We start from the raw sequence: 24,790 nt of genomic DNA, 5'->3' as shown, positions 1-24,790 counted from the left end.
ATACTTCTAGCTGCGGGATTAAGTTTGGACCAGTTATTTTGTGCTTGATATTCTTCAATGCAACAGCCAGAGATATCCCTGTGTTTCTGATCGCCATTTATGTAAAAGATGTAAAAATCATAGAAGGACTACAAATTTACATCAGTAACAGGACACAGAATAACTAAAGTGACTATGATCACCAACTTATGTATGACACAGAAGGCACTAAGGAGAATACGTTGAATGCAACCCTCAAACACAGTCTTGTTTTTCTGTGAATCGTGTATGTGTATTCTTTGCTGTCAAGTTGACCTATATATGAAGTCAAGCTCACGAAAGATAATCCACACTTTGGCTAGATCAACAACCACTTGAAAGATTTGTAATCCTTCCGCATAGTTGGGAAACGATGACCCCAGTCCTGTAGGCAAATAAAATATGAGGAGCCACGACCATGGCACAGAGCAGTATACAAAGGTTTGTGAAGTGAAGGTTGGTGCACCAAATTATCTAGTCCAAAGAGTTTCCAATTATATCCAAATGGGTCCTTTATTCTTTTCAATCTTTTAAAAAAAAGAACACAGCCATCGCGTTTCGTTCCAGTGGAACTTCGTCAGGGCTGAAAAGGGCACAAATATAAAAACACACTAAATATACAGAACAGAACATATAAACGATACATACTACATACATAGAAATACCAATTGGTGACCATATGACAAGACTTCGGGCAAATAAGGATACAAATAAAAAGGCACATATAGAAAATATGTAAACCACAACACTTATATTAATACACATATTCTATACATATATAAATACAAACAAAAATACATCCAGTAAACCATCTACAGAACGGCCACTCATAAAAACTCCTAAATATATAGTGGTTTTCCCAGATACATTACACTAAGATAAAGAAACGAATATAGAAAATCAGCAAGAGAATTGTCAGCAGAAAATCAGCATAAGGACTATTCCAACATTATGTAAATCCATATTCCACCTAAAAGAGCAATGAGATCTATCCTAAAATATATGCATGCACCAAAGAGTGGTACGTATGCAAATGTCCAGTTCTTGCCGAGGGATTGAGAGGGGGTAAGGGAAGAAAGATAAAGAGATAGAAAAGGCATATAAATAGAGAAAGTCAATGAAAAGTGGAGAAGAAAAATATTACATATAGGTCCGGATCACTCATCTAAACAATTTAAAAATATTACATATAGGTCTGCGTTACACATCTGAACAATTTGAAACCTTGTAGTCAAGGACAGTGACCAATGCTCAAAGTATGATCAATTTGATAAGGGTGGTTAAAGGCCAAATGCTGCATAGAGAGCGGTATACAGTAGACATGGAAGAAAGCCCACTATAAGTTCATGAATGTTTTCAAGTCCTAGCCATGCCATCAATCCTTTCCTTATAAACATCGAAAGGTGCCCCACTCACAGCACTTTTTTTAATTCATTCAATAAACCGTAGTTGTAGTTGCTCTAAAGTGTCCTTGGGCTATTAAAGGCTTCTATTTATGCAATGCAACAACGTAAAACTGATTTGGGGGGCCAACGCAAAGGTTGGATGGATAATTGAAAGAGATGCTTTGTGTGGATGAGGATGACCAGCGATGGTGATAGTTGAGGTGTCAATTGATTTTATTTAAAAAAAAATAAGACTAGTGGTCATCTCAAAGCCTAGCTCCTAGAACGAAGGTGTAACTCTGGAATAGAACATTTCCGAAAGGAGCGAGAACTTTGAGGCAAAAACTGCCCCCAAACATGTCCTTCCATAGTTCCTTAGGTTGCTTCTTTTTGATTTTGACACAAGCACAGAAATGTTGTTGAACGTAAGGGCAGGACAGTGCATACAATAGATGATTTTTGTGACGGTTTATCGATAAAAACAAAATGAAAAATAGGCCGCATGGAATGCTCTCAAGGTAGACATGTTTACATTTTTAGTTGAGATGTATTTGGGTATTCCTACTCTCCAGTCTCCTGAGATGGCTCTTTGGACTGGTTTCAATGCTTTCAGGGGGTGGGGCAGGTAGGGATATCTGGGTGTACGCGTTCCAGTGATTGGGTCTAAAAGATGGAGAGAACCTGGAAGTTGCACATGGTGGCTTAAGTGTGACCAGTAAGTTCTGGTGTGTGATCCTCAGTTTCCTGGAAGGTGTGTAGCAGGTCAGGATGTTACTGAAGTAGTGTGCAGAAAAGTGTAGGGTGGATACTAGTGAAGGCCAAGGGATGAGCAGTGCAAGAGGGAAGGACGGGGAGTGATCTATCCGTCCAGGATGACAAAATGTTGGACCTGAACAAAAAAAGTCATCAAAACGCATGGACTTTTTGATGGATTCTCCCTTTACAAAGGGGTGAGATGGTTCTCAAGGCCTGCTGCTCCCAGGCGACAATGTGGGGGTCAGCTGCCCACAGAAACTGGGTGGAAATTATTAACAGAAATGTAGATCATAGCAGGACAACAATATGTAGGAAGGGACAATGAAGGGAGGGGGGGGGGGGGTGGAGAGCCGTGCAAGCTGTGCACACAAGTGAAGCAACGAGCCATTACAGAGAGAGACGCATAAGAAGGGAATGTAAAGAGACCTCACTTACACATTAGCAAGGCTGAGAAAAAGGACACTGGAGCAGAGCTAAAGGGACAAATCTTTCTTGTCCATCGACAGGGCTGTCTACAACCCGAAGCTTCCTCTCCACAGCAAGCAACCCCAGGTTTGTCATTTCCCGACAGGGGGGTCAGCGACCTCTCGTGGTCCTCCATCAGAAGCATCAATTTACGCCCCTCCCTCAATGGCGTCCAGTCAAAATCCCCATGCAGTCGCCTGTCTGTTGTGAACATGAAAGGAGCCAGACACGCTCTGAATAAGGTGGCCTTTGTCTCTCGAAACCGCACAATGTCGCTGCCTGTGATGAATGTATTTCTGTCTTTCTCTGCCATTACTTATTGATTATTTCATTTTTATTTCTGCTCCGACCTGTCACGTTTTCCGTCTTGCATTATTCATTTTTTCTTAGTTTGTTTCCTTTTTATTCTCCTTTTTGCACTTTCGTTTCGATTACTCATTCCCTTAACTTTTTTTTTTCTTTGTGTTTCCTATTCGTTCTCTGATTTTCCCCTGGATGATTCTTGTATAAAAAGGGACAAGCCTTAACCAATTACAGATAAACATATGACAGCAAGCATTGGTGACCAGAACATTCACATACACAGATCTCTCTACATGTACATCATTGAAAAAGAATATTGATTTCGCATTTGTATGTTTTATGTTAATTATTGTATATTTTACGTTTTAAGTTTAGGATTAGCCAATAACTTTTGATTTCACAAAAATTCTTTATACATTAAACTCATGTGTGGCCTGGGAACTTTTAGCCGGCCCTCTTCATCCAGCATGGCTGTTTCACCGATGGCGTTCTGCTCTTTCATAAGGAGCGCGCCGCAAACAAAGTCGCTTCCTTCACTGCCACGAGCTACTACAAAGTCGCTTCCTTCACTGCCACGAGCTACTACAAAGTCGCTTCCTTCACTGCCACGAGCTACTACGGCATTGTGTGCTTTTTTGAGGCCAAAAATAGTTGTGCTTTCACTCCATGTTCTTATATTGGCGGTGCACTGGCAGGACTGCCATGAAGTTGACAAAATAAACCCAGCATTGACAAAGCGAAAAGGCGGGCAGTCAACGACCGACAAATATTTGACTTTTCAAGTGGCTGCTATTTTGGTTCGTAAAAGCTTGCCACTTTGTGAAGTTGATGAATTGATTTGTTTAATTACTGAATTATGGTGTTTGTTAATACATTTTTATAACGAATAAATCTAGTTTTGTCATTACACAAACTCTGATTTGGGGGGGGGGGGGGCTGCCTGATCCCATTTATAGTGCGCCAGTCACTAAATGAAATTCCTAATTTGGATCTAAATGAGTGTTAACATATTTTGCCTCCCAGATCTGTCATTAATTAATTCATCCTTGTATCCAATCTTTCCAGTCAGCCATGTTTGACCTATTGGGAGTGAACTATGGATGTCGAATGAACTTTCTCACCTGCATCTTGTAGTATCTCGATCTTTGTGGAGTGTGTTGTCCTGGGTGGAGGTGTGATATTGCAGTGTCAGCCAGATACTCTAGTGCACATTTCATTAATTCTCTGGTTAGACCTCACCAGGTGCGATGGATCTGTGTGCGAATGGCTGCGGTGGCATGCTAGAAGAGAAACCGGATGCGTTCAAATAGGATTTCAAAAAGCATTCGAAAATAACACAGGAAACCTGTGCTTATTTTTTGACCAAATATATTTGTGGTTTGTTTAATCGTAGTTACTTGTTTTCTAAATTAAGAATGATGTTGATATTGAAATCTGTATCCGTGTCCATGGGCTGGCAATTGCCTTTGCATCCAGTGTAACAACAGTACCGGTATGTTTTGTTGGCTGGTAATTTTCTATGAAGCACATGCTAGCAAATGTCCAGTTATGCATTCCCTTCCCATGCTACCCCGTTATTTACAGCAATATGTATTGTCTAGTAATTCTAAAGAGGACAACAAATGTATGACTAGGCGACAGTCGCAATTGAACCAGATGCTCTATCCTGAATGGATCTGCCAGTAACCATTCAATTCATGACTGCCCTTTTCCGTAAGAAGCTAAAACCCACCCATATTCTTAGTTTAGAACAATATACATTTGTTTTCTCCGTGTGCTCCAGTAGTGTATGTAGGTATGAGCTATTGGCATTGCCCAAACATTGCTTTAAGGTAGCGGAGCGCTGTCCAGGGTCCAAGACAGCCATATAGTTAGTGAGGGATTTGGGGAGCGCGGAAGTGGACTGTTACCTCGTTCTGATAGTGTTTGTAAATAGGTGAATCTTAAGCTCTTTTGTAATTGGGGTAGGGTTGGGGCAGGCTTGATGGATATAGGGCTGTGTTCTATATCCGTGGTGCATATTGCCTGGGTTATTCTCTTTTTACACTTCGTTGTCTCCAGTTTGATGTGTCCTGGGTGCTGGTGTGCCAAGAGCCCTTGGAAGTCGTGACCTAGTCAGCCGATAGACATGACCTCCAGTTGTCTTGACTTAGATGATGACTCAGCTGCTTTGGAGTTGGTGTGGACTAGCGAGCCAATGAAGTGACTAGAGTTCCAGCAGGGTGTAGGTAATGTGGGCATAATTCTTCAGACCCTTGCTTAGGAAAGCTGTGACTTGATGATGTGTATCTTGTGGATGAGGTTTGTGTTGTAATGGAATCCTAGCGATTTTTAGTTTGGTGAAAGTTGGGGTTCAAATCCTTCCAGATTCATATTGTTGAAACAAGTTTGGACTAGTTGTTGTTTGTGGTCAACAGTAGGAGTTTTGTGGCAGTGAGACTTAACTTCATGCAGATGATGGCCATTCAGGTCTTGGTGAGATGCAGGCAGCGTTTGAGACATTGGATGTCTGGGTAGGTGGAGGCTTTCAAACATAGTTGCATCTCGTTGGTGTATTGGTGAATTTTGATGTGGTTATTCGTAAGTAGAGTCCCTTAGGTCTCCACATAGAGGTTGATCGTGGTTCGGATTAAGATGGAACCTGAGTGTACTATGTAGTTAGTGTTGTGGATCTCCAGAAACCTGGCGATGACCTTGAACAAACCAGTGTAGGTTGAATTCTATAATAGAAGAAGAGTGAAGGACATTGTCAGTAAATCCCAAATAATACCAACTTCAGAAGGCTGTCAGCGGTGATTAGAGTTTTCCCCTTTTGTAATTTATGTAACAAACTGCAAACTGATCTACCTGTTCAGCCATTGACTAGCAGGTTTACGAAACCTGTGGACTCAATAGTGATGTTTGAATTTCTCTTTATCTTGTCTTGCAGACTTGGTTGATGCCGTGCAGGAGGTTTTGCCAGAGCTTAAGGACATGGGGATCCAAGTTTGGGTGATGGGTAAGGGATCCTATCCACCCGAGATGACTAGCCTGTTGCAAATGATGGAGGATGCGTCAGAGGAACCAGTCCCTGCTCATCTATCAACCCCTAGCAACTTGCGGTCCACTTTCATCTACATCTTCACTTCTGGCACTACAGGTGATATTTAATTTGCATATGTACGTGTTTGAATAATGCTTAACCCACAATGCAGTATGCTTGTACAAAAATAGGTGACGTTGAGGCAGGTTTGTTAAAAATAGGCTATAATTTAGCAATATTTTGTCCTTGCCTTGCACAGAGGCATGAGGATATTGGCGGTCTCCTTTGAACCTATCTAGCAGATACTCCGAAGTATGCTGAGTGGGAGCAGGACATGGTGCCAGAAGAAAACCGGAGGAGATGTTTTAATTTGAGGACTTCTGCAGAGTGGCACCTAGGAGAATCGAAAAAGCCACAGGCATAAAAACCAAGGCAAATACTAGAATAGAAAATTTAACAATTGAACAGTAGGGATAAGGAAAAAAATACAAAAACAATGCTTCGAGAAAAGAATTCTGAAAAAGATAGATGAGCGACATCCTTTGGCAAAGAATGCACTATGGATGGAGGCATTAAAACAAGTAGTAGTATCAATTGCCTTATAAATGGGGTTGTGCTGCTTTGTGACCCAGAAAAATTGTCTGCCATTTTAGTTTGGGATAGGTCGAGGTAGGGAAGCTAGTTTCCTCACCTTGAGTTGGAAATTGATATTCCTCCTCCAGAGCAGCAGGGTCAATCTAGAGGTTGATCAGTAGATAGGAACTGTACTCTGCAGTGTTTCAAGGCACAGCAAGAGCCCCCCATCTCATGTTCGTGCTCGTTCCATGTCAAACTGCTCGATCCACTCTTTCTTAAATTCAAATTCCTTCCCCATCATTTGGAACGGAAAGCGACCCTGCCACAAAAAGGGCTGCCGTATGGGAGTCGAAGAACTGTGAACACCAAGCATGAGATGGAGGCTGTTGAAGCTCGAGGTAAACTCCATCACAACCTCTAGAAGTCACCAGCAAGTGACGCGGGGAGTGCAGACTGTAGTAGGGCTAAATTGTATACTCTCCACCACCCTGCAAGAGGGCAGAAAGGCAAGTCATAATAGGCAAACAGGAAGGAACTGCATGGGGAAGCCGGTCATGTAAATCAGACCAAATTCATTTGTGAACACCATAGGGCATACACGTAGACATTGACAACAGGTTCACAAAACTAACACTATCGTTTTCAATGTACCAATAATAGAAGGCAGTCAGCGTAATGTTATACGCATAGATGGGACCTCATACTCATGTTGGAAAAGTACCATTAAAGAATGGGATGGTGGTTCAACATGGCCTGTATGTACATGGCCTGACGTAAACTGATTTACTTGAAACACACACACAACATGGGTGTGTTTGCCATGTAGAAGGCCAATGTAAATGTGCAGTTGGTGGTTCAGGAAATACAAAACCATAAAAGTTTGGGGACAACTTTATAGGAGTTCTACTGGATAGACAAAACTGTGTCAAAAGTCAAACCTTACCTCCATCCTTTTAGATCGGAGTGGGTCGTAATTTGGTATACACTGGTGCGTGCTTGCAAATCCAAGTTCATAGTACACTACATGTTAAGAGATGCTTACGGTCAACGAGAACACGAAGTAGAGAAAACACTGTAATTTTCAGTGCAGTTTAAAAAGGAAGAACCTCGGGATAAAATCCATAAATAAATTAAGGGCAAGAACTGTAGCTAAATCCACTTTGATGTTTAAGATAATTCTGCAGCTAGGAGCATGAGGACCTTCTAGTCGGTCTCTGGAGTGTCCAAAAACATTGTTTTAGTATTTGATTAAACTCTGGGTGTTCTGCTAAGGTCGACCGCCAGGAGTAAGCTTGAGTTGAAACCTGTGAAATTGAAAAATATTGCAAAATAAATCTTTTGAAATTTCTCTTGCTTTGGGGTGCCAATTAGGTGGTTAAAATGCACCATTTTGGTAAAGTATCACCCTAAAGGCAGTCCATCCACCTAAACGAGGGAGATAGTAAGACCCACATTGAATCTGTATTGAAAATAAGCCAAGGTCTAGCAGCTACTTGCAAATGTTGTTAATGATGAGGAGAACATAGTAGATAACTCTGCACACAAGCAGAACAACTCACAGCATAGGTTCTTCTTAAAAGTGTTCACAGGAAATAGTCGGATACCCTATTGGTCGTGGTGGGAATGGTTCAGTATTCAGTAGAAGAGAGGCCATCTTGCCACTTTGTGATGTGTACTCGAAGAGGCATGCTTGTAGCCAAAATGTGTCCGATCGGAAATTAAAGGTGTTTTTCCTGGTCACCATCTTGCCTTTGTAATAAGACTATGCTGATTACTCTTTACGGTGCAGATGCTTTAACAACAAGCCTTTGCAAAACAATAGGTCTCACATTTACGAGAGTTTGAGCTATTGGCATTGTAAATGACAACAGATTAAACTCTCACAAATGCGAGACCTATGGCATTGCAAATTTTTGTTGTTGTTGTTAAAGCCCCCATGGCACACTTTCACGTGCATCAAGGCCGCGCCCCTTTCTTTAAAAAAATCTGTGTCTAACGAAAGGTGCATGGCCGCTATAAAAGTGAAACCTCGGCATGGGGGCTTTTACAAAAAAAAGCATCTGTTCGTCGAACAAATGCGGTACTAAGGGGGGACTAACAAGGCGATTAAGGAATCAGAAGGCAGCATTTACAAAGGACATCGACACAAGCCAATGAAAAATCCAGGCGGAGAGTGGGCGGGGCTTCAAATCCCTAACTCAATACAGCATGGCTCGCAGCGCATGTGCAGCCGAGGCTCGACCTAATAAAAGATTGACTATGTTCTGGCTGTCTTGAAATGGGTGCAGAAACAGAGGCCTCCTTCAGGCATAAAGCATGTGAACTCCCCCCCCCCCCCCCCCCATATCTTTTTCTTTAAGAAGATGAGGGATGAGAACTAAATAAAACAGTTAGGTTTTGGTGGATTTCCTGGAAAAAAAGAAAAAAACATCTGCAGATCTCTGGAAGCTTGAGTTTCTACGATAAGGACAACCCAGACCATTTTAGAACCCGCAGATGTCTTCTATGATGCAATGAAAGCCTGTCAACATAAACAACACATATTCAACATAGCATGCCTTCAAATGCTTTTCTCCAGTTTACATAATAGATGAAAGGCTCATAATCAATTGCGATTCTTTTAAACGTCTATTTTGCTCAGAAAGAGATCTAGAATTTTGTGACCGCGATACAATGAGATTCTCCCTAAGAGCCTTCTTACATGTTCAGATAAAGTGCAAATGTGGTCTAAAGGGGCTGCTACTTTGGGAGTAAAGTCGATCCCATGGTCTAATTCTTGAGAAAGATGGAGTGCATGAATTTTACGTTTCTGAAATGCATCAATAAACCATTGTTAGATCATATATTTATATGCCCAGTATGGGATTCTCCCTTGATGAACTCCTTTTTATGTTTTTTGCGGAAGGAAAGATTCCAGTTAAGTCAAGTTTGAAGAATTGTAAAACGAAGAAGTTGGATATTAAAACCAATGACTGTGATGTCCCAGTAACTATAGACCTGTGCTTTGATAGCTATGGCATTCCTAGGATAAACAGAAGACTAGGAGCTGCTGTAAATGCAAAGGCAAGTAAAAAAGAAATGTCGGAGTTTTATTTAGCGCAAACTTGACAAGAAGGTATCAGAGCGCTTTACATGGGCAACAGTTGCATTACATAAGGACACGTTCAGTTTTGTTAGGCACGTTAGGTTACTATTTCATAGTATTGCTGAACAACTGTTTGTAAGAAAACCGTTCTCTTAATTATAAGACCTGAAGTACCATCCTCAGCCTGAACCTAATCAGTTGTGGGCTTAAAGTTGGTCAGCATCTTATTGATCCGACTTGCTCTTGATCCAAGATTATCTCCCAAAGTGTAATGTTGAGAATAGGACTGCCAATCGGAATACTTCTTTTACAGTCTATATTGTTAGAGGCCGGCTCTGAAAGCGTTTTGTGGCTCCAGTTCCCCGTTTCCTCTGTTATGCTGGAGTTCTCTGTCCTGCTTCACCCCTCTGAGATGTGGTGTCGGCTAGGCTTGTCCGCAGCAATGGTGCAGGGAAAGTAACAGGACCTACGCTGCTGATGACACAAGCTTATTTACTTACCATACTTACTTTATCTGACATAGAGAAGATTGGATGATGAAGCATGCCACCTCGGTGGGTGATGGGATTTCATCCTAATTAAAGGACTCCTTCACTAGTGACTCGTTATCTCTGCTTTTGTCTTGTGTGGTGCTCTACAAGCATGTTAGACCCGACGATTCTTGGTGTTGTGCAGTAACTCTTGAGGAATCTGTCCTCGCTGGTCTCTAAACTTCCCTTGGACCCCCTCCCAGTTTTGTTTTTTGTCATCATTTGATAGCCATAAGTACTAGATTAATTAGCAACTGCATTCCCCAATCAACCACCTCTTGATTAACCAAGGGTGAGGTGACCTCTTCATTTAACAACAGGGCAAAAGCCCTTATCAAATGCACTTTGTCAGGGCTGCCTGATCAGCTTTTGCATCTTCTCAGATAATCTAAATACAAGCATTATTGGTACCAGAGTGTTGGACTGAAACTCCAAGTAGCAGCTCTACAAATATCGCCTGCGAGGACATTTGCTAGCCAGGCATCTGTAGCTGCTTTTCGTCTTGTTTTCCATCTGTTAAAATAATGTGACGTGTGAAACAGTGTGGCTCAATGATTAGAGCGGCAGACCCTGATGCAGAGGTCTAGCCCGGGACCAGGGTTCAATTCCCCGCCTCGGCGGGTCTTGGGCTCAAAATTCCATGGACCTGATAATTCTCGCCTCGATGCCTATTCCAATCATGGAGTCCCACTCTGCAACTCTGGGCAATAGCTTGCTTAATCTCCACAACGGCCCCCACAAAGCTAAGGATGCCTGGCCTACACCTTGGGGGTGCCCAGGAGTGAACGCCTCACAGGGAAAGCCAGGATGGGTTCCACAGCGGTATTCGTACAAGCGCCTTGAGACCCTTGCGGGTGAGTAGTGCGCTATACAAGTATCGATTTACAAAAATCTGTCTAGAATTAGACAGTTAAGACGTGGATTTCAAGGTATTAAAGATACATATTTGAAACCATTTGTCAAACTTTTAGTCATTTATTTGGTCGTGTAGATGAATTGTAAGAATCTTCTAATGTCAAACGTGTGAAAAGAATGTTATGTCAGCAATGTAGGATTAAAAATAAAACTCATTAAGACCACTATGAAAAAGGTCCAAATGGAGTGGTTTCATTACAGGGTCACTCGGGTGCCATTTGTATGTAGGGAGTAACATGGGACATCATATAAGGTTTACCTTTGAAATCAAGGAACATAGTTTTCAGTTGCATAAAACTGCATTGGATCATCTAGCATTGTTGCCTCACAGGCAACTCGGATAAGTGGTAATTTACTAGAATCAGATTCTTATTAGCAAAATGGTATTAGCCGCGTCAAGGTAATTCCAGCTAGGTTGCTCGTTATAAAGCTCACCTTACAGTCCTACACTCATGAGGGTTTTGGTAATTGTCTGTACAAGATAGGATTTAATAACATATTTGGCCTTTTAGGACAGCCATCTAACTTGACTTGTCCATTATGTCACTTGGAGCCCCAAGGTGCAACAAGTCAAGTTATTGATTGCTCTCGGTGTACAGTTTTGTGTTATGCATGGCACCCAATCCTCTTCCTCCCTGTTCAGTTGATCGTGTGGATCAGCGACTAGAAGCAGAGGTCACAGAGGGAGCCATGCACAACATGGCCACGCCAACATCCGTTCCTTTTCCCTTAGCTTGCTCCAAAATTAAAATATACCCGGTGTTTGAAAATACTTGAAGAGGCCAGTTTGATAGCCAAAATTTGTGAGGCCAGTACTAAATTAAAGTTTTCTTCTTGGTCACCATGTTGCCTTTGTACCAAGTGTTCTGCCACTCGTCGTACCACCTTCTGGACTAAACCTTCCTTCTGGCTTGTAGATATCTAAACCTCAATCTCTTAATGAAATCTTCAAATATTTTTCCCCATTGGTTGTATGGACCTTTGGTAGTCAACTTGAAGCGAAGTAAAGGAACAAACATCAGAAATACATTTCCAATGCTGTGAAGCCAATGTGACTCCACAATGAAGACCAGGAATCCGCTATTTCAATCATAAAAGTTTATTTTAGAACATTAATTCAACCAGTATGTATGCAAATCAAGAAAAAAATTCTAAAGGTATAATAAGGACTGGAGACCGAAATGTGCCAGTACATTAAATCGTAATATAATGAGATACAAAATAGTAACAACCACAATTCTAAGAAAAGAGATTATCGCAATAAGGTGTTCCATAAAGAAACTGTCCTTTTCTAAGTTAAACGTAGGCGGGGACCAAGATTTCCAAGAATGGTAAGTGGCAACATTAGGTCTAACTTCAGTAGAAGTTCCAGTAAATGGCAAAAGTGTTCAGCATGAAACTTAGCACTCAGGAAAGTCCAGCAGAGAGGCTTTTGTTCACTCTTGAAGTCAGGATGAAGTCTGCCCAACTAGCTATGAAGCACCAATTAAAAATGCTGTCAACAGTTTCCAGAACATTCATATCTCGTTCCCACCACTGAAAGGCAATCAGGTTATCGCATTGGAGAAGAGTCGCCATACCCCTTAAGCCCTCAACTCCAAATAGTTCGGTACACAGCTGTTAAAATTGAATGCTGCTTTCTCCTGGTACACCGTGGACAGTAAATCTTCTCTCTCCATCGTTTCCCAGGCCTCACTGTCAGCCGCCTAATACACAATAATAACCATTTCAATAGCTAACAAGAATCAAGAAAACACACCTGCAAAGGAAATAGGGCAGCATACTGACCGCGTTAGAACAGACTTTTTCAGCTAAGGCCTAATGTCAAGCTGAGTTAACTCGAGAATCAACATGGATGCACATTACAGTGTTATAGATCAATAGAAAGCAAATAAATGTCAAGCTTCAACATATATTGATCATGATTACCTCAATCTGTAAATTAGCCTAATGCTGCTATGTGTAAACCTATTGAAATCATAATGGCTACATATTTCATTTGATTAAATGTGCCACACATGTTGATAAAATTATAGGTGCATAAATGTATGTACGTGATGTTGGTAGGTTGGGGCCTAAATCGCGCTACTCCAATATATTAGGTCGAGCTATTTATAGCTCTGAACTATTGTAGGGGAAACACTCTTGAACAAGGGCGGATTACGTCCAGTTCATGTGCTGCACTCGTGTAAGACACGCGTGCACTAAGCCCTCAGCCTCGCTCCCATTTGCTCCCCGAGCCAGGCAACTGAAGCCTCCCCAGCGCGCGCTCGGCCTCACTTCTCCTCACACCCCATCAGCCATAAACAGTATCTGTCTTGTATAAGACTTCAGAGATATCCGTCCCACAACGGCCCCTGCCCATCCCCCCCCCCCCCCCCACCACAGAGCACGTCTCAAGGCCGTGCTTTCACTTTCACGGCCGCGAGGCCGTGTCTCTTTCATGGACAATGACTGTTTTTGTACTATCGCGTTTGCCTTCAACAGTGGCTGACGCGCTTTTCATTTCTCTGCGGGTAAAGTCCGCTCTTTTCTCATTGTCACTTTTGATGTGCGAGGCACCTTCAGCTTCGAGAACGGCAGCTGAGCATTTCTTTTCTAATGCACAGCTGCCGAAATCAATTAACACAAACCTGCCATTGGCACCGGCAACTTGCAGGCTCTCATCCCTGTCCTGCCCCGGGTGCTGCGCTTTAGCTTTAAAAACTGCGGCGCTTTCATTAACACAAATCCCACTCACCGCCCGGGTAAATTGAATTAACCTGCTCACTGCTGGAGTGTTAATTAACATTCAATTGTGACGTCGGCCCACTGGAGGAGTCTCTCCTATGTGATGCACATGTGTGGTGTTTCCGAGGGTAACGCATTTACTGCCCCCTCTCCCCAGCAGAAGGAAACGGGCAGGGAGCTGAGGGCTTTTACCACCCCGGAAGTCCTGCCAGCAGCCCGGAACATCGGAGCCCAGCTGTCAGCCCGGGCATGTTTTCTCCTATGGCTACAGAGTGCCATGGACTTTACATTATGTCTACTTGGTTTCTTCAAATATTTAAATCGGACTTTGTATACTTATTTGCATACATAGATGTATACACATTTAAAGCAATGCTCCTACCAGCTGTTGCCCGTCTGTCTGCCCCAGCCCCTCCCTCCCACTCTCCTTTGTAGTCAGCTTACCCCGAGCACCTCCCTCTGTTGTCTGTGTCCCCTCCAGCTTACCCCACCCCCTTACTCCTTGTTGTCTCCCAACCCCTCTCTTGCAATAAACAAGAATATGCTAGCTGCGTCAGTGATTCTTTCCCCTCGCCCTCCGTCCTTGCTGCCCCTTGTCCTTTCCTTCATCTTGCCTCCAGTCCCAATGCCCGCCCCATAGCAATAAAGTAAGAAAGCACTATGGCGCGGCATACACTGACAGCATCAGTGCTTTTTTTCCAGGCATGCTGCACTACAGCCGCTCTGCTGTACATCTTGGCTAAAAACACATTGAGAAAGCCAATATTTCTCTCATAGGCGATACCCATTGGCTTTGCAAAAGTTAACAGGTGGGGATGGTAGTGGTCATTTTATAATGGTGAAAGACTGGTGCTAGCCCCGTTCACTTCTGCACAATCAGTGCTTGCTTTCATCTACATTACAACCGCAGTGCACACAGACGGACAATGAATCCATGGATTAAAGTTGCCGCACTTTGTGGCAACCACTGCTTACCTACCCCAGAGATAAGCCACCCACCACCTTTCAGTTGTTGCAGGGTCGCCACTGTAGCAACAGGGCGCTGCGGCCCACGGGGGAGGGCTAATCCCCACAGCCAGGGGCACGCCTCCACACTTGCGGGCTGGTTAAGTGATCTTGTAAAATGATGACATAGCACTGCAAACAATCCTCCTAATGTATTCTTTCAAGGCACGCGCTTGATGCCATGTTTGTTTGCCACATTCTTGCATTTCTCTTGCCCACAGGTTCACCCTGATTTTATTAAACCAGGCGCGTCACAAGTGGATGTGTTTCAAAAACCTTCAGGTTGCAGATTTTTAGGAAGTAAATACACCCATGCAGCTAGCTACGTATGGAGAGACACGATTCACCCACACTATAATACAATCTCCATCAGATTAGCACGGTGATGTTTTAGCTGTTTTAACACCGTTACATAGCACAACTTTTTAAAAAATGGGTGAATTCTAACATCCCTACTTTGCTCTGCTTGTTTTGTAACTTCCCATGGTGAAAACTTGCCATTGGCACCGGCAACTTGCAGCCTCTCATCCCTGTCCTGTGGCAACCACTGCTTACCTACCCCAGAGATAAGCCACCCACCACTTTTCAGTTGTTGCAGGGTCGCCACTGTAGCAACAGGCTTGTACAGCAACCCTGGTGCCCCATGGTTTAGTGATCTTGTTTATTTTAAACTTTTAAATCTCTAGTAATCGTGATTTATAACTGGACGATCTTAAACCACCATATATTTGTATCTATTAAAGACAAATGGGCCACTGGGTGCACTGTCATAAACACACCCCCTCCACACCCACACACACACAACCCCCCACACACACACAACTCCTCCACACACACAACCCCCCCACACACACAACCCCCCACACATACAACCCCCCACACACACAACCCCCCACACACACAACCCCACACACCCACAACCCCACACACCCACAACCCCACACACCCACAACCCCACACACCCACAACCCCACACACCCACAACCCCACACACCCACAACCCCACACACCCACAACCCCCCACACACACAACCCCCCACACACACAACCCCCCCACACACAACCCCACACACACACAACCCCACACACAGAACCCCACAAACAAAACCCCAAACACACACAACCCCCCTCACACACAACCCCCCACACACAACCCCCCACACACAACCCCCCACACAACCCCACAACCACACACACACACAATCCCACACACAATCACACACACAACCCTAAACACAACACACACAACCCCACATACACAAACCTACACACACACAAACAACCCCACACAAACAACCCCACACAAACAACCCCACACACACAACCCCACACACACAACCCCACACACACAACCCCACACACACAACCCCACACACACAACCCCACACACACAACCCCACACACAACCCCACACACACAACCCCACACACACAACCCCACTCACACAACCACACTCACACAACCACACACACAACCATCTATCTATTGCATTCACTCTATCGTCCTCACTCTATCTATTGCCCTCAGTCTATCAATCTATTGATCGCCCTCACTCTATCTATCGCCCTCACTCACTCACTCTATCTATCGCCCTCTATCTATCGCCCTCACTCACTCTATATATCTATCGCCCTCTATCTATCGCCCTCACTCACTCTATCGCCCTCACTCTCTATCTATCTATTACACTCACTCTATCTATTTCATCACCACAGCATCACTCACCACCACCACAGCATCACTCAGGGGCACCACAACATCACTATGCGCTACCACAGCATCACTGAACGCCACAGCATCACTCGTCGCCACCACATCACTCAGCGCCACCACAGCATCAATCTGTGCAACCATTCAACAACAACTGGTTCAAATATGTTCTCTCAATGTTTCAAGCTTTATTACAAATGTCACAAAAAAATGTTAATATTTCACTTCTGTTCTTGGATTTTCGTCACAAAAAAATACACTGAACATAATCTTCACAAAAGTTATTTACAAAAGTTTAAACTAATGCCATAAATTACAATAACTTTTATTTAAGTATTAATTATAAAAAAAACATTGTTATTTGTAATATCAATACATCTATGTCACGTAAATACAACAATATTGCATTACAAATGCTATACGTGTCACATTTGCGAAAGTTATAACTAGTGGCATTGTAAATGACAAAGCTATTCTATTCGCTATTTTCAAAACCAACACAGAAATAACAAATTTGTCATTTACAATACCAATAGCTCCAAATTTCCTAATGCGAGACCTATTTCATTGCAAATGCTTGTTACACTTGCCCGAATGGAGAAATGGAAGTGACGTCACTTTTTTTGTTCTCATTTCAGGGCTTCCGAAGGCTGCTCGGATAAGTCATCTGAAGTCAATAATGTGCTTTGCCTACTACGAACTGGTCGGAGCCCGGAGTGATGACATCATTTATTTGGCGCTGCCATTATATCACATGTCCGCTTCACTGCTGGGGATTGGAGGATGCATTGGCATAGGTACTTAAGAACAGATAGTTAAATAAGAGCTCTGATTTGCGCACAATGACATAATCTTGGCATTTCATTAACTGCTGTCGCATCTGTTATATATGGCACAAGTATACAACATTCCATTTGATGAAATTGGTTTCCATGTTCCATGGTTTGATCGGTGGGTTGTCAGTAACATTCAATTCCATTATATTATATGATGTGGCATATCCTGATGTTTAACAGCTTCTGTGGTTCCATTACGCTACACCGTTTAGTATACATATATCCCAATAAATCAGCGAGTAAGGCTGTCAACAGAAACTTGTCCCATAACATGATTGGTTGTTAAAGGAGGCACCTTTTAAGAGTTGTATTATCTTTATTGTTTTAGGCAAGTATGTGCACTATTTACACACGACACTATCTGCACAGTTTTATCTGATGGTCTCTAGCAAAAGTTTTTGGGAATTGGGACTTACTTTTCATCATCAGACTTTGGCCTCCTGGATGAGCATGGCTTGCCTGAAGCTCAACTCGGAGAAGACAGGAGTCCTCGTCCTCCGACCCTGTCCTCAGACCCTCCCCCTCGGCATGGGACAACACCTGGTGGCCTACTGCCCTCGGCAGCCCCCACCCACGAACCATGCCTAAAACATCTGCATCGTACTCTACTCCTCCCTCTCTATGACCCAACAGGTCAATGCTGTCGCCTCCGGCTGCTTCAACACCCTCCGAATCCTCCGAAAGACCTTCAAGTGGATCCCCCATAAATCAAGGAAGGCCAACACCCACATGCTCATCACCACCAGACTGGACTACGGAAACGCCCTCAATGCTGGGATCAACATGTCTCTGATCCGCAAGCTCCAGACCATACAGAACACCGCAGCCAGACTCATCCTCGACATTCCTCGACATGAGCACACCCCCAACACCTACGGAACCTCCACTGGCTCCCCGTAGAGAAGTCACTTTCAAGATATCACCCACGCCTACAAATGCATCCACAACACCGGACCCCAATACCTCAACGAGAGAATCACCCTCCAACTACCCAAGACAAACATCCGATCCACCGACCTAGCCCGCGCGGAAATCCTGTGCATCCGCAGAGCCAGAACAGGTGGAAGAACCTTCTCCTAAATCGCAGACAAGACCTGGAACGAGCTCCCGCTCGACATCAGACGCCCCCTCCCTGAACATCTTCAGGAAGATGCTCAAGACCTGGCTCTTCGACTGAACGGAGCTGCTTACCCCCTCCCCCCCAGCGCCTTGAGACCCTCACGGGTGAGTAGCGCGCTTACAATTCCCCTGATTGATTGATTGGCCCAGAGCAAGCAAAAAAGGGAAAAAGTGATAAAGAAAGTAAGAGAAACACGAAACCACTGCCAAAGGGATAACACAGGGTAGAAACAGAACCTGCAAGCGTTGGCTCTTAGAAAAAGCTTTGGGGTTTTGCATTTATTTTTATTTATTTGCATATTGAACACAGACAATATTGTTTGAGCAGAAGCCCCTCTTAGTCCTGTGTCATTACTCCCTAGGTTCCACCTGTGTGCTGAAGAAGAAGTTCTCAGCTAGCCAGTTCTGGAATGAATGCAAGAAGTATGACGTCACCGTGTTCCAGTACATTGGGGAACTCTGCCGCTACCTGGTCAACCAGCCGAAGGTGAGTCTCCACCGTGTGTCAGCACTGAGTGACTTTCCAAGTTATAAGAAATAATAGAAGGCTTTGGGGAAAGAACTAACTCCCCTTTCTACTGAAAATGTTCACCCAACATTGGAGTGTGTCTTGAAAATAAGGCTTTCTAGTTAGTAATGCTGACCTGGGATTATGGGCATGGCTGCTGTCATTTCATTATCCATTGCTGATGTTGCAATATCTTCTTATTTTGTCAAACTGAACATTGTATAGGGGTAGCTCTTTTCACCATTAGCTTGTTGATCTATAGTCATGATTTACGCTATTCGCTTTCAGTTATTCTACGGTGAAAAAGTATAATGAAACATAGGCACATCCATGCCTTTTGGTGTTTAAAGGGAAAGGAGAGTTTGTATTTATTTTGTTTGGTATGAACCCATTGCCCTTTCAGCCAGAAAGGCCTACTTCAGAGCAGAAGCGGCACATAGCATGACGCCTTATGGCACAGTACACAAAACAGAGACGTTGATTGAAGCATTTCTGCATACCAGCTGATTTGTGAGAGATTCAATGAACCCAAGCAACAAATAGACAGGTTATATGGCCCACCCCATGGTAGACTTGTTGCATTTTGTGTGTGGTGTGCACCTTTCCACTCTTGTGAGAATGTTGCCTAGACTAGTTAAGTGTGAGGCAGGCACGGATGTCTGGAAGCAGGTTATTGATATTTCTTAGATCTAGGTCTGCAGTATTTTTCTGCTAATATTATTTGACTTTTAATACGCTACAGCAAAAGCTGCTCATGATTGTGTATAATAATCTGTGTATAAGTCACTAGCTTGGCACTTTTTTATTTTGATGCTCCAAGTGTTATTTGCTATTTATTACCTCTTGAGTGTGGTGGGGGGGGGCCATGACTCGCGGGTGGTGAAAGATCAAGTGTGTCATGATACCCTTCCCTCAATAGTTCTGATAAATTCCATGCTACTTTGGAATCGCTTTGTTCGCCCTAAGTTGGCAGGGTATGCCCAGACGTGGGTCCCTTGCTCACGTTAAAACTGGATTCAAGATAGCCTGGCTGGTGAGGATTATGAATCCGAAACCGGTCCCAGGATGCTTGTTTCAGGTCCAGGGAAGACATGGCTTAGCAGTTCGGGCTGGACTGTTCCCATGAGGCACAGGGTCAGACTGATTTGCATATGGCCATGTCTGAACTGGGGTGGTGGAGTGAGCTAAAGAATGATGATGGATTAAACCCAGATCAGTTGACTGGGGGTGAGTGTTTGATTTGCTCAAATGCTCCGTCCATCATCCCCTTTGGTATAACTATTGGGGGATGGGCACACATGCTTTATGACCTCCAGAATTCTCCAGCGTAGAAGTTATAAATTGAGAACCAGAGCACCTTATGAAGGGAAGAGTGTTACTCTTGCTACCAAACTAGAACTCTGGTCACATGAGGCTCATCCGAGGGACTGGGTACCCTGAACATCACTCCTCTCTTAGGTTCCTCCTCACCATGTTGACAAAGATCCTGGCAATCCTCGCCAGAGTAGAAAATTTCACTTTCTAATGATGAAGCACTCTGAGCCTGACAGATACCAGAATTCCTGCTCCATTTGTACCAGCTCTTAATTTATTACTTGGAAATGCTTCCATTTTGCCTGTTTCCCTCTTCAAGCATGAAAATTAGGAGCTTAACCTTATTGTGTTATTCAGGGCTTCTTCTGCACTGTTTCCTCAAGGTCCATATCCCCTTCCTTCCTTGAGTCTAGCAATGAGATTACAATTAGGGAGCCGAAACGTTCTCTTAACCTCAGCTTTGACTGCATCATCCCCCAGTAGAACCTCTGTTTTCAGAAAGATTTACACTTGAACAGCAAAGGATTTAAATCTTGGAGCAGCAGGAATAGAGTGATACTCATATGGGATGCCCTTTTGCTATTTTCCGGCCTCTCCACCTTTCCTCCGACAAGATTATAGAGCTCACTCCAGCACCCTGGAACCCCTTGGTGCTCGGTCCTTCTTCAGGTGATGCAGAGGTCTCACTCATTCCCTGAGAAGGCACCTCAACAGTGCATCCAATGGACTCTTGCTTGCTATGATGTTCCTCCATTATCACCTACATGGCTTGACATCGATGTGGAGGGTAGTAGCCGAAGGCAGCCATCAGGAATAATTTGTTCTTCGGATACTGAAGATGAACCAGGGGATACACGATCTGCCACGGTGGTCTCTCCCTTTACTGGAAGGTCCAGGGCAACAACCAAAAGGTTTTTTTCTTCTCCCTTTGCCATTGTTCCCCTAGGGGCATGCTATGGGCGCATATCAGCAGCAACTTCCCAGTAAAGCCCTCTTAGTGGGCAGTGTCCATACTGCTACATTATCAATGTCGCTTTTCAAGAAAAGGACATCAAAGTTGAGGCCTGTTTCTCCTGTGACCAGGAGAACAGTGCCGGCCATTTCCAGAACACAATATGCCTGGTCACCAGCACAGGACATACCTTATCTGACTTCTCCTGCCCTGCTCCTGTTTTCGGACATGGGAGAACATGGCTGATGGTGGTACACCAACATCATCCCACTCACTCTGCTTCTCTGGCAGGTCTTGCAAGGTCCCTGTGGAGGAGCAGCAGCATTGGTATCATTGTGCCAAAATTAAACCTCAGGGGGAACTTCTTGAGACCCTGGCCGACACCAGAGAAGGGATGGAGGAGAAGCTGTCCCCAGCCCTCTCCAGGAATCGGGCATCCACCATCATGGACTACTACATGCTCCCACATCTCCCTCACAAATCACTCTCAGCGCACACTCCTCCCCGCCCCCACCCGCCGAACGTTAACGACCCATAGGAGGGAATATGCAGAGTTCAGCAACTTATCTTCCTGGCTTGGTCTACCCCCTGAATTCTAAAGTCTGCATGTTCTAAAATAACCTGGTTACTTATTTTCAAAGTTTTGAAAAATTAATAAAGAAACTGAAAATGTGCACTGTTTTGCTGAAAACTAAATTATCTGGTACACTTACTGAACAACATGAGTAGGTGCTGTGCATCATGTGACCTCTCAGGTTTTCTGTGTACTGAGCAGGGCACTTCACACTTCAATGAGCTGGTGAGTACAAAACAAATTGAAAAAACACCCACTGAAGTAAGCAATAGAGTAAGAAAACAGTCCTCACACCTCATGGCCCTCCAGAAGACCCCTACTTGTAGATTTGGATCACGATGGATGAACTTTGACCTTGTCTTCAGGCAGGTCGCCCCCCAGCCGCCACACGATCCTCCTGTGTCGTCGCCCCCGCCTGTGCTGTCGTTTTGCTCCTGCCGCTGATTTCTGCTACGTGAGTCCCCTGTGCCCCTGTTCTTGTCCCTTGTTGCCTCCCTGCATTCTTTTTTGCTGATTTTGTACTCCCCTTTGCCTTCTGTGCCCCCTTGATGCCTTGTTGCATTCTGTTCTGATGTATTTTGTACTCCCTTTTGCCTTCTGTGCCCCCTTCCCCCCTATTGCCTCCGTGTCCTTTCCCTGTGTCCCCCGGCTCCTCCTCTCCCGCAACTGTGTCCCTGCGGCCCGCCCCCCGCTGTTCCCATTCGCGGCCCCGCTCCCGCCTCCCAGCTGCTCCTCCCTCCCACAGCCCTTCATATGGAGGCTGCGCAGCGGTGAAGGGAGTGACCTTTGACCCTGTCTTCGGGCAGGTCGCCCCCCCAGCCGCCACACGGTCCTCCTGTGTCGCCGACCCGGCCTGTGCTGTCGCTTTACTCCTGCCGCTGATTGCTGCTATGTGAGTCCCCTCTGCCCCTGTTCTTGTCCCTTGTTCGCTTGTTGCCTCTCTGCATTCTGTTTTGCTGATTTTGTACTCCCTTTTGCCTTCTGTGCCCCCTTGTTGCATTCTGTTCTGGTGTATTTTGTACTCCCTTTTGCCTTCTGTGCCCCTTCCCCCCCCTATTGCCTCCGTGTCCTTTCCCCGTGTCCCTCTGCTCCTCCTCTCCCGCCGCTGCGTCCCTGTGGCCCCGCCCCCCGCTGTTCCGATTCGCCACCCCGCTCCCGCCTCCCAGCTGCTGCTCCCTCCCACAGCCCTTCATATGAAGGACACGCAGCGGCCGTGCCAAAGGCAAGCCCATCTGCGCCTGTCCGCGCCTGGACCGCGCCCAACGCCGGAACCCCTGGCCCCCGCCGGAGCCAAGGAATTCGACTGAGATACGACTCCTCCGCCCTCAACGCACTCAACACCGGACAACAACCCGCCTGCTACAGAGCGACCCCGAAGCGAACCCAGGGACCCTTCACCGGTCAAGCCTGCAAATTCACCTGCCTCCGAACCTGTAGACCACCCACCGGGCCTAACATCAACAACAACCACCTCGTGCATCCTCCTCAACACAGGCTCCGCCCACAAGCACGCCGTCGAACTCTGGGACCTCAGCGACACAACAGCACCAGACATCGCCTTCCTCACAGAGACATGGATGAACGCTTCCTCGGCCCCCGACATCGCCATAGCCATCCCGGACGGCTACAAGATCACCCGGAATGACCGCATCAACCAAACCGGAGGAGGAATCGCCATCATCTACAGGGACACCATCAACATCACGACCAACGCCGAAGACACACTTTCCACCGCCGAACACCTACACTTCCAGATTCACACCGACCTCAAGACCACCCTCAGAGGAACGCTCATCTACAGACCCCCGGGCCCACGCACACAATTCAGTGAAACCATCGCCGACTTCATCAGCCCACACGCCTTTGCCTCACCAGAATACATCCTCCTAGGGGACCTGAACTTCCACCTGGAGAAAAACAACGACAACAACACCACCCTGCTCGACAACCTCGCCACCCTTGGACTCAAACAACTGGTGAACACCCCCATCCACCTCGCTGGCCAAACGCTTGACCCCACCTTCTCCGCCAGCAACCTCGTCTCCTTCAGCCACTCCACCGGGCTACACTGGACCGACCACAGATGCATCCACTTCACCTTCAAAAAGAATACATCACACCACCGCACGCAACAAATCCCCGTAGATGCTGGAGCAAAATCACCACAGACCATCTCCTCTCATCACTAAGCCAGAACCCGCCAGCCGACACCGCTGACACCTACGACGCAGCCCACAACCTCGCACAGTGGATCACCAACTGCGCCAACGACCTCGCTCCAATGAAGAACCCCCCAGGCAAGACCGGCAACAGGAAAACCTCATGGTTCACAGACTCCCTCAAAGACTCAAAAAAATCCTGCCGAACCATCGAAAAAACCTGGTGCCATGAACGGACAACAGAAAACCTGACAGCCCTCAAGAACGCCACTCGCGAACACCACCAGCTGATCCGCACCACCAAAGAGCGGCTAGACAAACACCCACAACAGCAAGGAACTCTTCAGCATTGTCTAAGAGCTCTCCAACCCCAGCGCCAGCAACAACGACATCACCCCATCGCAAGACCTCTGCAACTCCCTCACCACATTCTTCCACCGCAAGATCGCAGATATACACGACAGATTCGGACCCGAGACTCCGCCTCCAGCCACCGAAGCATCGACCCCCACCGCCTGGACCCCCATCCGCACGGAAGACAGCACCCACGTCATGAACACCATCCACTCTGGCTCCCCCTCTGACCCTTGCCCCCATCATATTTTCAACAAAGCCGACATCATCATCGCACCCCACCTCCGGAATGTCATAAACAACTCCCTCACGTCAGCCACCTTCCCTGAGAGCTGGAAGCACGCAGAAATCAACGCCCTTCTGAAGAAACGCACAGCGGACCCCAAAGACCTCAAGAACTTCAGCCCCATCTCTCTCCTTCCCTTCCCGGCTAAAGTCATCGAGAAGACCGCCAATAAACATCTGACTGCTTTC

At 45.4% G+C, this 24,790-nt stretch overlaps 1 protein-coding gene across 1 annotated transcript in view; it reads left to right on the top strand.

The window, feature by feature from the left end:
- SLC27A3 (solute carrier family 27 member 3) overlaps positions 1-24,790 on the top strand; it is a 202,614-nt gene that overhangs the window by 127,170 nt on the left and 50,654 nt on the right. Inside the window, exons 2-4 of the mRNA XM_086947562.1 lie at positions 5,857-6,066; positions 17,139-17,297; positions 18,818-18,942. Of these exons, the coding sequence (XP_086803688.1) occupies positions 5,857-6,066; positions 17,139-17,297; positions 18,818-18,942 (494 nt within the window). The remainder of the gene's footprint in view (positions 1-5,856; positions 6,067-17,138; positions 17,298-18,817; positions 18,943-24,790) is intronic.

This window comes from Lissotriton vulgaris, chromosome 12 (genome assembly GCF_964263255.1).
Source record: "Lissotriton vulgaris chromosome 12, aLisVul1.2, whole genome shotgun sequence".
Lineage (NCBI taxonomy): Eukaryota > Metazoa > Chordata > Amphibia > Caudata > Salamandridae > Lissotriton > Lissotriton vulgaris.
The sequence above is the reverse complement of the archived record's forward strand: the minus strand, read 5'-3'. Positions and strand labels throughout refer to the sequence as shown.